The sequence below is a fragment of the Populus euphratica genome, unplaced genomic scaffold, assembly GCF_000495115.2.
Source record: "Populus euphratica unplaced genomic scaffold, PopEup_1.0 scaffold517.1, whole genome shotgun sequence".
Classification (NCBI taxonomy): Eukaryota; Viridiplantae; Streptophyta; class Magnoliopsida; order Malpighiales; family Salicaceae; genus Populus; species Populus euphratica.
The window spans coordinates 166,649-183,136 of NW_011500250.1; the positions used below are offsets into that span (position 1 = coordinate 166,649).

Consider the following 16,488-nt stretch of genomic DNA (forward strand, 5'->3'; position numbering starts at 1 on the left):
TTTTTCAATTTAAAATCTCTATTAAATTTATTATTTAATCTATTTAGGATTTTCACACCAACTTACCAAGACTTTTCATTTTTAATCACAATAATTTCCTTACATTTCACGAGTTTTGATTTCAAATTTATGCGAATAAATAAATACGAGGTTTGTATCGAGAGTCAACATTATTATGCACATGTAAATCTATAAATTCATTTACGTGGAGTTTTATGGACTTTCACCCCTCTTCACAGAAATTTCCATTTAAATAATTATTTTACCATCATATGTTATTGGCTGACATTTCGCAAACCAATTTACCACTTTATTTTATCTTAGATTTAAATAATTTTATCGGGGATTTTTATTCCAAATCATAACAATTTTTCTCTCTTAATTTACCAATTTTTTAATTGAGGATTATCCTATTTAATATTGTTTCATTGATTATTGATTTTTAGATTAGAGGTTTACAAGAGAGACGCATGCACAAATAAGATTGGTGTCAATCCAGGCATGTCGTATCATCAATTGAAGTTGAGAAACGTGTATTCACAATCCAAAGTTCATGATTATAATGTCTTGAAAGAACACGTTCTAGCCTTGATAAAAGAAAGCTTATATGTCATACTCATGATGCATACAACATTGAACATTTTTCTTTTAAGAATTTTAATATTCAATTAATTATTTAATGAACACATCAACAAGCTCCTGATAAAAACAATTTTCATGGTGCTGGTTTGTACTAATTACCGTGCGAGTTTTTAGACCGGTAGGGCGGGGAGGTAACGATGCTGATGATCACAAGAGTTTGTACGTTCCCCGGATATTAGTCCTCGTGACTTCTACCAAATATTTATTATTTATAATTGATGATATGACTAATCGAACCACTGTCCACATCATTTCATTCCTCTGCAAAAACCATTGGCCATGGCTGGCAAAGGATTCACGTCGACGGATGCATGCGAAAATCACAGAGCAGGTAAATACTAGGGGGGCGGGGGCTAAGGTCAAAAGTGAATAACTCGACTATATTCTCCCAAACAACAGCATGACCACAGTGACTAAAGACCAAACACAATTCTTTAACTGCCTGCAAACAACAAAAGGTACAGGGCAGATGATCATAAGCACAATACATTGTCCCATATGCAGTGGCCGCCAGCCCACTGACACACTCTAAGCAAGCACCAGCTATTTTGGCAGCATACTGCAGCTCTCACTTGAAGGACATTTATGGGCGTACCTCCGGTCCACTGAAGACTCCCTGAGAATACCATAGCAACCTCCTACTGTGTCCGCATCCTGCTACTTTCTGCAGCCCTCACTTGAGAAAAATATGGGTGGGCCTTCATTTAAAACACCAAGGAACAATTAGATTACATGTTCGCGTATCCAGAATAGCAAGCTTTTGTTATCAACCAAAACATTAACCATGCATAGCTACAGGCAAGTTTGTGCTAGCCAGTCCAAAAGCTCACATGCTCGCATTGCAAAAACTTTAAATGTCAAACTTTAAACAAGCAATAAGACTAACAAACGTGGTTCAAGGAGCAAAAAGATTGGATACACACACAAAGCAACCCCACTTGGAGTGCAACTTGCAAACCAATAGCAAGTTTGAGCTTCTCTTAAGCCAATTATTGAAATATCAATGTGCATCCAATACGGAGACAGGAAAATTTCTGTACAGATTACAATATCCATGTACTACTATTTTGTGTTTGGATGCTGGACAGGGATGGCATTTCTAACACATGCATTTTGTGCACACCCTCTCTTCCCATTGCACATGATTCAACATGCTTGAGGAAAGACTGGATGGGATAAGTCTGTGCCCATCGATTAAACCACAGACAAATATAATCTAGCTGACAAGCCAAAAATGGAATTACCATTGCTTCTCTAGCAGTTAGCCTGTCTTGATGATCATACCGAAGAAGCTTATCAAGAAAATCAAGGGCCTGTACATCAGCACCTCAACAGAATCAATGATAGTTTAAGGCTATCGATGATAGGTGGAGTAAACTTAACAAATTGTGTAAGATGACGAACCTCAGGAGACACAAGGTGCTGATTATCTGAATTAATAAACTTGGACCAGGGCTTCCTACTGTGCCTGCAGCAGTATAACATGACACATTAATTCATGTTGGATATAGCAGTGCTGCTCTCTTGGTTTATTGTGGACTAACTAAATATAAATGGTCTTGATGTAGGGAGCAAAGGCCACATTATAGCCTAATCAAACATTTTTCTGACTATTGGCAAACTAATTTGTAACATGGAGAAGAAAATCATGATTAACAAACCTCCCAACAAGCGCATCAAGTTGAGGATCAAGCTCTAAATGATATTTATTCAGATATGCATTTAGCTCATCAGTTCCAAGTACCTGAAATTAGGTCAAAATCAGACACAGTTGGCATGTGGCAACAGTTTAGTTTTAAAAAAATCAATGTCATGATCTTCATAAAATAAGGCTTTTATAGCATGCATAAAGCATTACATAATGTTTTTATCAAACAACTGAATCAGCATTACCTTTGCAATTTTGACAAGCTGGTCATGGTTGTCATGGCCATAAAAGAATGGTTCCTTCCTAAATATCTGCATCAAGAATAGGGGCAATCAGCAAATCACATGATGACAAAGGATCAGCCAATCATATGGTAGATCTCATAAAGAAGTGTCATGTAAAGGCTTTGCATGAGTGATTCTCACCATTCCAGCAAACATGCAACCAAGGCTCCACATATCTAAAGAATAATCATAGTCTTGTAAATCAACAAGAAGTTCAGGCCCCTTAAAATATCTGAGAAACAAGGAAAATACTTTAATCTTTCATTATAAGTTGAAGCCATAAATATATCACCATAAGAATATTATAAAAGGTAATGGTTAAACTGATACTAGATGTGCTTGGAACTTTCAGAAAACTGTTCAATTCTTGAAGTTCAGGATAAAAAATTTCAGAATTCCAAGAAAGCACCTCCTAGGAAATCCAAGGACTTGAAACCAGACCCAATCATAGAAAAAAAGAACATTTTGATGGTTGACTCACAAGATCTGCATCATGGATCATGGAATCATGCATTATCATAATTTCTCCCAGATTGATATGGAACGAAACTTAGATTAGTTACCAAAAATGCATCATTATGAACCACTCAGTTTTCAGTTATTCAACTGATTCAAGATGTAGCTTAGAAAGAACATTACATAGAGGCCAGTTGAGTGGAATCAGCCTTTATTTATAGTTTATGCTTGAAAAATGGACACGAAATGTTAAGTTGCCTAATTAGAATGCTTTTAGTCTTTTAGCACATCAATAAAAGGCCAGGGAGGGTTCACTAAAATTTATCCTAAATTCTAGGGTTAAAAGTAAATAACTAAAACAAAAAGGATAAAGAGGCAAAATTTCATTACAATGATCTATCATGTCATGCATTCAGCCATTACCTCGAGGCGACCCGAACATTATACTCCTTGCCAGGATGGTAAAATTCAGCAAGACCCCAGTCTATCAAGCGGAGCTTTCGCAACTCATGGTCTATCATAACATTGTGAGGCTTGACATCTCTATGCATTATTCCCTGCGAGTGACAGTAATCTAGAGCCTGCATTGTGAAGATATCTTTATTTGTTCAGAAACCCTAATGTAATCACCATACTACATTTGCTTCATAATGAAAACACTTCTTTCTTTTTTCATCGGTGAGCAGGCCCACATAAACTAGTACTGACTCAAATTTAAGATGATGACCTACAAGCAGAGACACTAATATGCCTTAGGAAAGGTCAATAGATGAGACCATATCAATGTAATCACTTGAATAAAAACGAACACATTGTAGACTCTCCAGTGACTTCTAACATAATTTTATGCATAACAAATTCCTAAGTTTCTGACCCGTCAAGATAAGTTTAAAGAGGGAAGAAAAGAGAGAGCTTCCATGCTTAAATTACCTTGAGAAGCTCATATATATAGTAGCGTATGTCATAATCAGTCAAAGTGGGGTACAAAACTTTGAAGTCTGTACTGTTCACAAATTCAAATATGAGGCTGGGAGTTTTTGAGTGCTGATCTCTAACAATGTCAAGAAGCTTCACTACATTTGGGCCACCACAAAGGTTCTGAAGTATTTTTATTTCCCTCTTAATCTGCAAAAATACCACAGAATGATCATCATTATGCCCCAAAGAGATTTCTAGCTAGATTTACAGAAAAACCTTTATTATATGAGACAGAACATAAAACCACTGATATGTCAAATATAGGGATATTAATAATCACCTTCTTTTTCTTAACAGGTTTGAGTATCTTGATAACACACCGCTCATTGCTATTGACATTTATGCCTTCAAAAACTTCACTATACTTTCCCCTTCCAACCTTCCGAACAACCTCGTAATCATCTTGATCTCTGGAAAGATCTTGAGAAGTTAAAAGCATAAAAGAAAGGGAAAGAAAACACACCATGACTTTAAGACACTAGAAAGTCGAAATAAGAAATGGAAGGATGAACGGATCTTCCAGCTATATATAACACAATGCTCAGTATAATAATCTGGTATTTTACTTTCAGACACAGAAACATCAAGAGTAAACTGATTCAGCCCACAATTTAATATAGAATACTCATACATGGAGCTAAATGGTACGATAGGATTCATCAAAATCCAACTCTCTCAAGTATTTTTAGCTTTTAAAATTGCTGTGGTTTTCCGTGCTTTACCGTTCCCATTCATTTAAAGATTTAAGTTTTGCATCAAAACTTGGTATCAACAACTTTCATTTAATATATGCCAGTCCTATGTAATTATGCACTTAGAGATCCTTCAAACCAAACAAAAGTATCCATTTCTTACTGATTCTATAAAAAAACCAACTCCATAAAAAAAGAAATCAACTTCCATAAGCTGAATAAGGCTTTACCTTCAAAAAATATAAGCATAAATCTCCCACATTCACACAGTATATCCAGCTCTAGACAACAACTTTACGAGCACAAAGCAATAACACAAACGAAATAATTACTTTCAGTACTTTGGATACTATAGCATTTGAAAGAAATACCCAGGCCAAAGAAATGGGTCCCGTCCATTTGCCGAACCAGGCAACTTCGGACACCATTCTAGTCTGTTAGCAACATTCCTAATACATCATAAACATCTTAGATTCCTCTCTCCCTCACCACTAATAGATCCACACACAAAAAATCTAGCTCAGTACGGCTTCGATAAAGTCTTCCACGTTCCAAACACTTAATTTCTCAAGCCAGAGATTCCCCAACCACAGATTAGTAAAAAAATTAAAATAAGAATGAAAAACCCTAAAAAGAGATTCGGTAACAGATTAGGGTTTGATTAAAACTTAATTACCCCCATTGAACGGTGAGAGACTCATAATCCCAATACTCCTTAGGACGCTGAACATTAACATCGGTATAAACTCGCGCTTTCGACATCGATCCCCGTCGATTCGAGATCTCGATTATATTGACGGTATCGGTTTCTTCGTTGTTGGAAAGGATGGTGGTGCGCTGGATAGAGTCGTGCGCAGCAGTCGCACGCAAAGCAATAAGGGCGCACAGTAGCAGAAAGCGAGGAAACAGAGGTGCTACTGCTGGGTTTCGCCCATATTTTTTCATGTGCTGGTGGTGTTATCCTCTTTACTCTCTATGCACCACCATCTCATTAAAATATAAAAATTACAAAAAAAAAAAAAAACATAAGTCCAACTTCAATTTAAATCCCCTAATTTTATAGTTTTCAAAATGAATTGTTTTTCAATTAGATTCTTCAAGGTTCGAATGTTTTCAGACTTGTTAACTAGTCGTGGAGATTTTTTTTTCATCTATTAAATAATTTTTTTTTTGAACATTTGACTAGCCAAATGGTATAGTAAAAACAACTTAGAAAAAAAATATTTAGTTATTGATAATATATTTTAAAAAAAATTAATATGTTTTAATAATGAATTAAATAATATTTTAATTTAATATTAACATGAAAAAATATATGATCCATTTGTATTAATTTGAGCTGATTTGTGAGAATTGTGTAGATAATCTTGAAAAAAAATAACATAAATAAAAAAATAACTTTTAAATTAATTAAATTTTAAAAAATAGATAAAAAAATTATTTATATATATTTTCAGCTTCATAATTGATTTACAAATCACATATATATTATCATTGTGGTGATCATTCACAAACTCAATATTCATTATAACTTAATATTATTAATTATAACTCATATAATATTATCATTGTTAATTATAACTCATATAATAGTTATCGTAATTGTGGTTAATTTCACATTATATATAATATTATTATTTTTATAATCAATCATAAAACACATATAATTTTATGAATATACACAACACAATTAAATATTCATTGAAAATCTAACAACTATAAAAACATTTTTAAAAAATTAAAAAGGGAAGGCCAATCCCTTCTTAACGTTTCTCGTACAATTCTCAATTAATAATAATTTGTGTTTGTATCACTAATTATTTCATTAAATCTCAATCTTATCTAAACTCAAAACTATCACTGTATCAAACACATTATTTCTATAATAATGTTCAAACATATATAGTTTTAACACTATTTAATCAACCTCTCATATTTCCATTATATTATTAAATTCACACTCCTAAAATATCATTTGAACATAATCCCAAACTTCTATATTAAAAAGAAACACCATAATACTAACTAGATTTTTTTTTTCTTTGTTTTTTAAGATTTGTTGGTCCAATTCAACCCCTAGTGGCTTATATATTAACTCTACCCAAACAATTCAATGTAGATGTTAACTCTCTTCAAATTACATGTTTAAACTTCTATTAGACATACAATTTTTCATGGTCCCATATACTATAAAACCTTTGTCAAAATACAACAACATGGGGCAACATTAATCAACCATATTCACTTCTAAAATTTCTTAAATCCCACTCCTATTTATTTAACCACTTTAAACAATATTCATAATTTGTGGAAACTTTCTCAATCCATTTTCAAGCATATTTATTCCAATAATAATAATAAACTCAATACACAAATCCATTTAACAAATTTCTCATACAAATAAGATATATTTTCTAAACATATATGATAAAATATCAACTTCTATTTTAAACCATAAACATTTAAAATTATATAATCACACAAGATTTCACTTATATAAATTTTCCTCAAACACATACTTTAAACCAATTTCCATTCCTTAATCTTTCATATTATTTTAACGCTTAATATCATACAATTTAAACAAAATTTTCAAAATCAATACTACATCTTTAATATTATAACTTCAACAACACCTCACCCTTACAGTCCATCAGCAGAACCATTCAAAGTTTTTAATTTTTAGCATACAATATTCACTCGAATCCACATAATTTTCACTCAAAACATAAACATCAAGAACCATAGAATTTAAAATAAAATTTCAAAATTAATTACTTGATTAATCATAAAAAAAAAATTATAATTTTCTCAAGACCTTCATAGTTCTCATTTTTAGCAACTGCACAACAATTAAAAAATATCCCTCCTCTTTTTTAATATAAAATTTCTATTTCTTACACATGATTATAATACAACTTTACACGGTCAAAACCAAAACTTATTTCACACACAATTGCTCACACATACACATCCATTCCACATACAATTTTTCATGGGATTTTTTACAAATTCCCCCCTTCCCCTCATGGTTGGCTCTAACATTAACAGCCACCCATAGATTTTTATCAGTTTACTTTCTTTTTTTCTCAATTCTACTCTTCTATCTAACATGTATTTCATGCCAAATTAAGATTTTCACAACTAAACTCCTATTCCCTTAGTTTTTATTAAAAAAAAAAACCCAAATTGAGAGAAATTAGGGATTTTTTTCCCCCATGCCCAAAACTTTATACACAACGAAATATGTAGGGAAGAATACTTTGCCAATCAAAATTGTACTCAATTTCTTGATTCCTTGCAAGATTTTTTTGCAATCCTTCTTCTTCCTTAACAAAATCCTTGTTTCTCTCTTTAACGGTAACAAAATTTCTTCTTAATGAATTTTTTTATTATTTTGTATTAGTTTCCTACTAAAATTATTCATCACCATTCATAGTACAATTTCTCTAAATTTTATTATTTTTTTCAATTTCAAATCTCTATTAAATTTATTATTTAATCTACTTAGGATTTTCACACCAACTTACCAAGACTTTTCATTTTTAATCACAATAATTTCCTTACATTTCACGAGTTTTGATTTCAAATTTATGCAATTAAATAAATACGAGGTTTGTATCGAGAGTCAACATTATTATGCACATGTAAATCTATAAATTCATTGACGTGGAGTTTTATGGACTTTCACCCTCTTCACAGAAATTTCCATTTAAATAATTATTTTACCATCATAACAGAAATTTCCATTTAAATAATTATTTTATCATATTAAAGGTATTACATCATTTGTTATTGGCTGACATTTCGCAAACCAATTTACCACTTTATTTTATCTTAGATTTAAATAATTTTATCGGGGATTTTTATTCCAAATCATAACAATTTTTCTCTCTTAATTTACCAATTTTTTAATTGAGGATTATCCTATTTAATATTGTTTCATTGATTATTGATTTTTAGATTAGAGGTTTACAAGAGAGACGCATGCACAAATAAGATTGGTGTCAATCCAGGCATGTCGTATCATCAATTGAAGTTGAGAAACGTGTATTCACAATCCAAAGTTCATGATTATAATGTCTTGAAAGAACACGTTCTAGCCTTGATAAAAGAAAGCTTATATGTCATACTCATGATGCATACAACATTGAACATTTTTCTTTTAAGAATTTTAATATTCAATTAATTATTTAATGAACACATCAACAAGCTCCTGATAAAAACAATTTTCATGGTGCTGGTTTGTACTAATTACCGTGCGAGTTTTTAGACCGGTAGGGCGGGGAGGTAACGATGCTGATGATCACAAGAGTTTGTACGTTCCCCGGATATTAGTCCTCGTGACTTCTACCAAATATTTATTATTTATAATCGATGATATGACTAATCGAACCACTGTCCACATCATTTCATTCCTCTGCAAAAACCATTGGCCATGGCTGGCAAAGGATTCACGTCGACGGATGCATGCGAAAATCACCGAGCAGGTAAATACTAGGGGGGCGGGGGCTAAGGTCAAAAGTGAATAACTCGACTATATTCTCCCAAACAACAGCATGACCACAGTGACTAAAGACCAAACACAATTCTTTAACTGCCTGCAAACAACAAAAGGTACAGGGCAGATGATCATAAGCACAATACATTGTCCCATATGCAGTGGCCGCCAGCCCACTGACACACTCTAAGCAAGCACCAGCTATTTTGGCAGCATACTGCAGCTCTCACTTGAAGGACATTTATGGGCGTACCTCCGGTCCACTGAAGACTCCCTGAGAATACCATAGCAACCTCCTACTGTGTCCGCATCCTGCTACTTTCTGCAGCCCTCACTTGAGAAAAATATGGGTGGGCCTTCATTTAAAACACCAAGGAACAATTAGATTACATGTTCGCGTATCCAGAATAGCAAGCTTTTGTTATCAACCAAAACATTAACCATGCATAGCTACAGGCAAGTTTGTGCTAGCCAGTCCAAAAGCTCACATGCTCGCATTGCAAAAACTTTAAATGTCAAACTCTAAACAAGCAATAAGACTAACAAACGTGGTTCAAGGAGCAAAAAGATTGGATACACACACAAAGCAACCCCACTTGGAGTGCAACTTGCAAACCAATAGCAAGTTTGAGCTTCTCTTAAGCCAATTATTGAAATATCAATGTGCATCCAATACGGAGACAGGAAAATTTCTGTACAGATTACAATATCCATGTACTACTATTTTGTGTTTGGATGCTGGACAGGGATGGCATTTCTAACACATGCATTTTGTGCACACCCTCTCTTCCCATTGCACATGATTCAACATGCTTGAGGAAAGACTGGATGGGATAAGTCTGTGCCCATCGATTAAACCACAGACAAATATAATCTAGCTGACAAGCCAAAAATGGAATTACCATTGCTTCTCTAGCAGTTAGCCTGTCTTGATGATCATACCGAAGAAGCTTATCAAGAAAATCAAGGGCCTGCACATCAGCACCTCAACAGAATCAATGATAGTTTAAGGCTATCGATGATAGGTGGAGTAAACTTAACAAATTGTGTAAGATGACGAACCTCAGGAGACACAAGGTGCTGATTATCTGAATTAATAAACTTGGACCAGGGCTTCCTACTGTGCCTGCAGCAGTATAACATGACACATTAATTCATGTTGGATATAGCAGTGCTGCTCTCTTGGTTTATTGTGGACTAACTAAATATAAATGGTCTTGATGTAGGGAGCAAAGGCCACATTATAGCCTAATCAAACATTTTTCTGACTATTGGCAAACTAATTTGTAACATGGAGAAGAAAATCATGATTAACAAACCTCCCAACAAGCGCATCAAGTTGAGGATCAAGCTCTAAATGATATTTATTCAGATATGCATTTAGCTCATCAGTTCCAAGTACCTGAAATTAGGTCAAAATCAGACACAGTTGGCATGTGGCAACAGTTTAGTTTTAAAAAAATCAATGTCATGATCTTCATAAAATAAGGCTTTTATAGCATGCATAAAGCATTACATAATGTTTTTATCAAACAACTGAATCAGCATTACCTTCGCAATTTTGACAAGCTGGTCATGGTTGTCATGGCCATAAAAGAATGGTTCCTTCCTAAATATCTGCATCAAGAATAGGGGCAATCAGCAAATCACATGATGACAAAGGATCAGCCAATCATATGGTAGATCTCATAAAGAAGTGTCATGTAAAGGCTTTGCATGAGTGATTCTCACCATTCCAGCAAACATGCAACCAAGGCTCCACATATCTAAAGAATAATCATAGTCTTGTAAATCAACAAGAAGTTCAGGCCCCTTAAAATATCTGAGAAACAAGGAAAATACTTTAATCTTTCATTATAAGTTGAAGCCATAAATATATCACCATAAGAATATTATAAAAGGTAATGGTTAAACTGATACTAGATGTGCTTGGAACTTTCAGAAAACTGTTCAATTCTTGAAGTTCAGGATAAAAAATTTCAGAATTCCAAGAAAGCACCTCCTAGGAAATCCAAGGACTTGAAACCAGACCCAATCATAGAAAAAAAGAACATTTTGATGGTTGACTCACAAGATCTGCATCATGGATCATGGAATCATGCATTATCATAATTTCTCCCAGATTGATATGGAACGAAACTTAGATTAGTTACCAAAAATGCATCATTATGAACCACTCAGTTTTCAGTTATTCAACTGATTCAAGATGTAGCTTAGAAAGAACATTACATAGAGGCCAGTTGAGTGGAATCAGCCTTTATTTATAGTTTATGCTTGAAAAATGGACACGAAATGTTAAGTTGCCTAATTAGAATGCTTTTAGTCTTTTAGCACATCAATAAAAGGCCAGGGAGGGTTCACTAAAATTTATCCTAAATTCTAGGGTTAAAAGTAAATAACTAAAACAAAAAGGATAAAGAGGCAAAATTTCATTACAATGATCTATCATGTCATGCATTCAGCCATTACCTCGAGGCGACCCGAACATTATACTCCTTGCCAGGATGGTAAAATTCAGCAAGACCCCAGTCTATCAAGCGGAGCTTTCGCAACTCATGGTCTATCATAACATTGTGAGGCTTGACATCTCTATGCATTATTCCCTGCGAGTGACAGTAATCTAGAGCCTGCATTGTGAAGATATCTTTATTTGTTCAGAAACCCTAATGTAATCACCATACTACATTTGCTTCATAATTAAAACACTTCTTTCTTTTTTCATCGGTGAGCAGGTCCACATAAACTAGTACTGACTCAAATTTAAGATGATGACCTACAAGCAGAGACACTAATATGCCTTAGGAAAGGTCAATAGATGAGACCATATCAATGTAATCACTTGAATAAAAACAAACACATTGTAGACTCTCCAGTGACTTCTAACATAATTTTATGCATAACAAATTCCTAAGTTTCTGACCCGTCAAGATAAGTTTAAAGAGGGAAGAAAAGAGAGAGCTTCCATGCTTAAATTACCTTGAGAAGCTCATATATATAGTAGCGTATGTCATAATCAGTCAAAGTGGGGTACAAAACTTTGAAGTCTGTACTGTTCACAAATTCAAATATGAGGCTGGGAGTTTTTGAGTGCTGATCTCTAACAATGTCAAGAAGCTTCACTACATTTGGGCCACCACAAAGGTTCTGAAGTATTTTTATTTCCCTCTTAATCTGCAAAAATACCACAGAATGATCATCATTATGCCCCAAAGAGATTTCTAGCTAGATTTACAGAAAAACCTTTATTATATGAGACAGAACATAAAACCACTGATATGTCAAATATAGGGATATTAATAATCACCTTCTTTTTCTTAACAGGTTTGAGTATCTTGATAACACACCGCTCATTGCTATTGACATTTATGCCTTCAAAAACTTCACTATACTTTCCCCTTCCAACCTTCCGAACAACCTCGTAATCATCTTGATCTCTGGAAAGATCTTGAGAAGTTAAAAGCATAAAAGAAAGGGAAAGAAAACACACCATGACTTTAAGACACTAGAAAGTCGAAATAAGAAATGGAAGGATGAACGGATCTTCCAGCTATATATAACACAATGCTCAGTATAATAATCTGGTATTTTACTTTCAGACACAGAAACATCAAGAGTAAACTGATTCAGCCCACAATTTAATATAGAATACTCATACATGGAGCTAAATGGTACGATAGGATTCATCAAAATCCAACTCTCTCAAGTATTTTTAGCTTTTAAAATTGCTGTGGTTTTCCGTGCTTTACCGTTCCCATTCATTTAAAGATTTAAGTTTTGCATCAAAACTTGGTATCAACAACTTTCATTTAATATATGCCAGTCCTATGTAATTATGCACTTAGAGATCCTTCAAACCAAACAAAAGTATCCATTTCTTACTGATTCTATAAAAAAACCAACTCCATAAAAAAAGAAATCAACTTCCATAAGCTGAATAAGGCTTTACCTTCAAAAAATATAAGCATAAATCTCCCACATTCACACAGTATATCCAGCTCTAGAAAACAACTTTACGAGCACAAAGCAATAACACAAACGAAATAATTACTTTCAGTACTTTGGATACTATAGCATTTGAAAGAAATACCCAGGCCAAAGAAATGGGTCCCGTCCATTTGCCGAACCAGGCAACTTCGGACACCATTCTAGTCTGTTAGCAACATTCCTAATACATCATAAACATCTTAGATTCCTCTCTCCCTCACCACTAATAGATCCACACACAAAAAATCTAGCTCAGTACGGCTTCGATAAAGTCTTCCACGTTCCAAACACTTAATTTCTCAAGCCAGAGATTCCCCAACCACAGATTAGTAAAAAAATTAAAATAAGAATGAAAAACCCTAAAAAGAGATTCGGTAACAGATTAGGGTTTGATTAAAACTTAATTACCCCCATTGAACGGTGAGAGACTCATAATCCCAATACTCCTTAGGACGCTGAACATTAACATCGGTATAAACTCGCGCTTTCGACATCGATCCCCGTCGATTCGAGATCTCGATTATATTGACGGTATCGGTTTCTTCGTTGTTGGAAAGGATGGTGGTGCGCTGGATAGAGTCGTGCGCAGCAGTCGCACGCAAAGCAATAAGGGCGCACAGTAGCAGAAAGCGAGGAAACAGAGGTGCTACTGCTGGGTTTCGCCCATATTTTTTCATGTGCTGGTGGTGTTATCCTCTTTACTCTCTATGCACCACCATCTCATTAAAATATAAAAATTACAAAAAAAAAAAAAAAGCATAGTCCAACTTCAATTTAAATCCCCTAATTTTATAGTTTTCAAAATGAATTGTTTTTCAATTAGATTCTTCAAGGTTCGAATGTTTTCAGACTTGTTAACTAGTCGTGGAGATTTTTTTTTGTTAATATTATTAAATTCAGACCAGATTAGCTGGTCAACATGACAATTCATCAATTTCCTTATCTTACTTTTTATATTTGATATTATGACAGGTGTTATGATTGTAATTTAAAATAATATTTTATAAATAATATTTTTAGTAGAAGTTAGAAATAATATTTTATAAATAATATTTTTAGAAGTTAGTTTAAAAAAATAGGAGATATTTAATTAAAATTATGGTTGAAATTAAAATTAATAAAAAAATAATTTAATATGTTTGGTTATAAAATAATTTAATATATATATATATATTAATATTGATGGTTTTTAATTTAAATATTATAAATTTAACTGTTATTATTATATCATGAAATAAATAATATTTTATATAAAATATTTTTTATTATTTCATTAAACCATCTACAATTTTACTATGTACAAAATTCATTCAATAAGAACTACAGTTTCCATAATATTTTGAACATGTAATAAATTTCAATAAAATATTATTAAAAATAAGATTGATTTGATATTATAGTACAAGTGAATTTAATTCATTCTACACTAGTTTTTCAAGAAAAAAATATTATTCACATAACAGTATGAGTGAATTTAATTCACTCTAAATTAATATTTTTTTAAAAATAAACACTTTAAAAAAATCATTTAAATAATGCAAGTAAATTGTATTGTTTATTATTTTAATAAGTAAATAATACAAGTGAATTGTATTGTTCATCGAAATAAGGTTTGAAAAAAAGCGGCTTATGTACAAAATTCATTCAATAAGAATTACAGTTTCCATAATATTTTGAACATGTAATAAATTTCAATAAAATATTATTAAAAATAAGATTGATTTGATATTATAGTACAAGTGAATTTAATTCATTCTACACTAGTTTTTCAAGAAAAAAATATTATTCACATAACAGTATGAGTGAATTTAATTTACTCTAAATTAATATTTTTTAAAAAATAAACACATTAAAAAAAATCATGCAAATAATGCAAGTAAATTGTAATCCTAAGTTTTTATTAAATTATTTTGTTATAAAAAAATTATGAGAAGCATTTTTTTTTTAAAGAAAACTTATTATAATTATAAAAGAAAGTTTTAATTAAAAAACTTAAAAAATCATTAATACATCATTTTGATGTAACTATATGAAAACAATAAACCTAAGAAAGTTATATATAGAAATCACTATAAAAAAGCTAAAAAAATAAATATTTTATCCTCATTTAATATCTATAAGCTAATTATTTTATAATTCTTATATACTGTGATGATAAATAATTATTTATAAAGCAATTGATAATATCATTATGAAAACTTTAATCTTCTTTAAAATAATTATATGATTTTTTATTAGTGGCACATTTTTTTAATACAAAGAAGCAGAATTAAAACAAATGTTTATCAACTATTTCAATCATTTCAAGTAAGTTGAAAAAATATATATCTTCATTATAAACCTAATTTCTTTAGTGATGCATCTTTTTCTTATTTTAATGGAAGCATGATTTTAATCATAAGCATTATTTTTTAAAAGAAAATCTATCATTATTTTTTAAAAGCAACTTTTTACTAAAAGCAATATTAAAATACTGCCTCAGTATTTTGTATGTAATTAAAACAATAATCAATATGATAAAAAAATGTCAAAAAACTATTCAAAACTAACAAAAAAAAACTTTTTTATTGAATATTCATGAGTAATGTTTTAAATTGATTTTTGCATTTTAGCTATATAATAATAATAATAAATCTTTAATATCCCCATAAAAACCTATAATATTACTTAAGAATTATGATGAAACTATATAATAGTTTAAATATAATGATAAATATTTATTTTATAGTGAATTTCAATTAAAATTAAAAAAATATGAAAAATAAATCATAAAAATAAATCAAGTGTATAGGCAAAGAGATTGGACCTGCGTGCTTTGCCTAACTGGAAAAAAAAAAAGAAAAAAAAAAGCATGGCATGTGTGAGTTTACAAGGCCTAGTATGCATAAGCCTGAAAGCCAGGTCTCTGTATGGTCTCCTTCATTATTTTTATGTTTAAGAGTGGATGGCATATCATTCTCTTTCTTATTCTGAAAAAATATAAAATAAATAATATATTGTTTGTTAATCAAATTTCAAAGTGGTTGAAAAGGCCTCTTTGGATCTAAAAAATAATTTTTTAATTTATTTCACATAAAAAATCAAATAAATACTCTAATAAACTTAATAAAATAATTTCTAACCCCTAAAACACTCATAATTCAACTAAAAAAAACCCATTACTAAACTAAAAAAATTCTTTCTTAACATGACCTACTATTTTCTAGTGAGATGGAAGCTTAAAAATATTTATATGACATTTCTTTTATTAAACGTTAATGATATAAAAATTAAATATTTTTATGGTTAGAAAGGGTTCGAAAT

General features: G+C 31.7%; 2 protein-coding genes across 4 annotated transcripts; both read right to left on the reverse strand.

The window, feature by feature from the left end:
• Positions 1–996: 996 nt before the first annotated feature.
• Positions 997–5,697, reverse strand: LOC105112708 (casein kinase II subunit alpha-like). The gene is made up of 10 exons (XM_011008496.1): positions 5,377–5,697; positions 4,289–4,418; positions 3,961–4,155; positions 3,454–3,611; positions 2,716–2,806; positions 2,536–2,601; positions 2,304–2,386; positions 2,047–2,110; positions 1,887–1,955; positions 997–1,340 (listed from the first exon to the last, which is right to left on the reverse strand). Exons 1-10 carry the CDS (start codon positions 5,643–5,645, stop codon positions 1,281–1,283), a joined length of 1,185 nt encoding a protein of 394 aa, XP_011006798.1. The 5' UTR covers positions 5,646–5,697; the 3' UTR covers positions 997–1,280.
• LOC105112707 (casein kinase II subunit alpha-like) lies at positions 1,005–13,914 on the reverse strand. 3 transcript variants are annotated; one of them, XM_011008494.1, is made up of 12 exons: positions 13,594–13,912; positions 12,506–12,635; positions 12,178–12,372; positions 11,671–11,828; positions 10,933–11,023; positions 10,753–10,818; positions 10,521–10,603; positions 10,264–10,327; positions 10,104–10,172; positions 9,432–9,557; positions 1,296–1,319; positions 1,005–1,200 (listed from the first exon to the last, which is right to left on the reverse strand). In XM_011008494.1, exons 1-10 carry the CDS (start codon positions 13,860–13,862, stop codon positions 9,498–9,500), a joined length of 1,185 nt encoding a protein of 394 aa, XP_011006796.1. In that variant the 5' UTR covers positions 13,863–13,912; the 3' UTR covers positions 1,005–1,200; positions 1,296–1,319; positions 9,432–9,497. The 3 variants fall into 3 exon arrangements, with proteins under 3 accessions (XP_011006796.1, XP_011006794.1, XP_011006797.1); XM_011008492.1 differs by lacking the exon at positions 1,005–1,200 and having other exon boundaries at positions 1,203–1,319; XM_011008495.1 differs by lacking the exons at positions 1,005–1,200; positions 1,296–1,319 and adding an exon at positions 9,214–9,417 and having other exon boundaries at positions 9,513–9,557; positions 13,594–13,914.
• Positions 13,915–16,488: the final 2,574 nt, after the last annotated feature.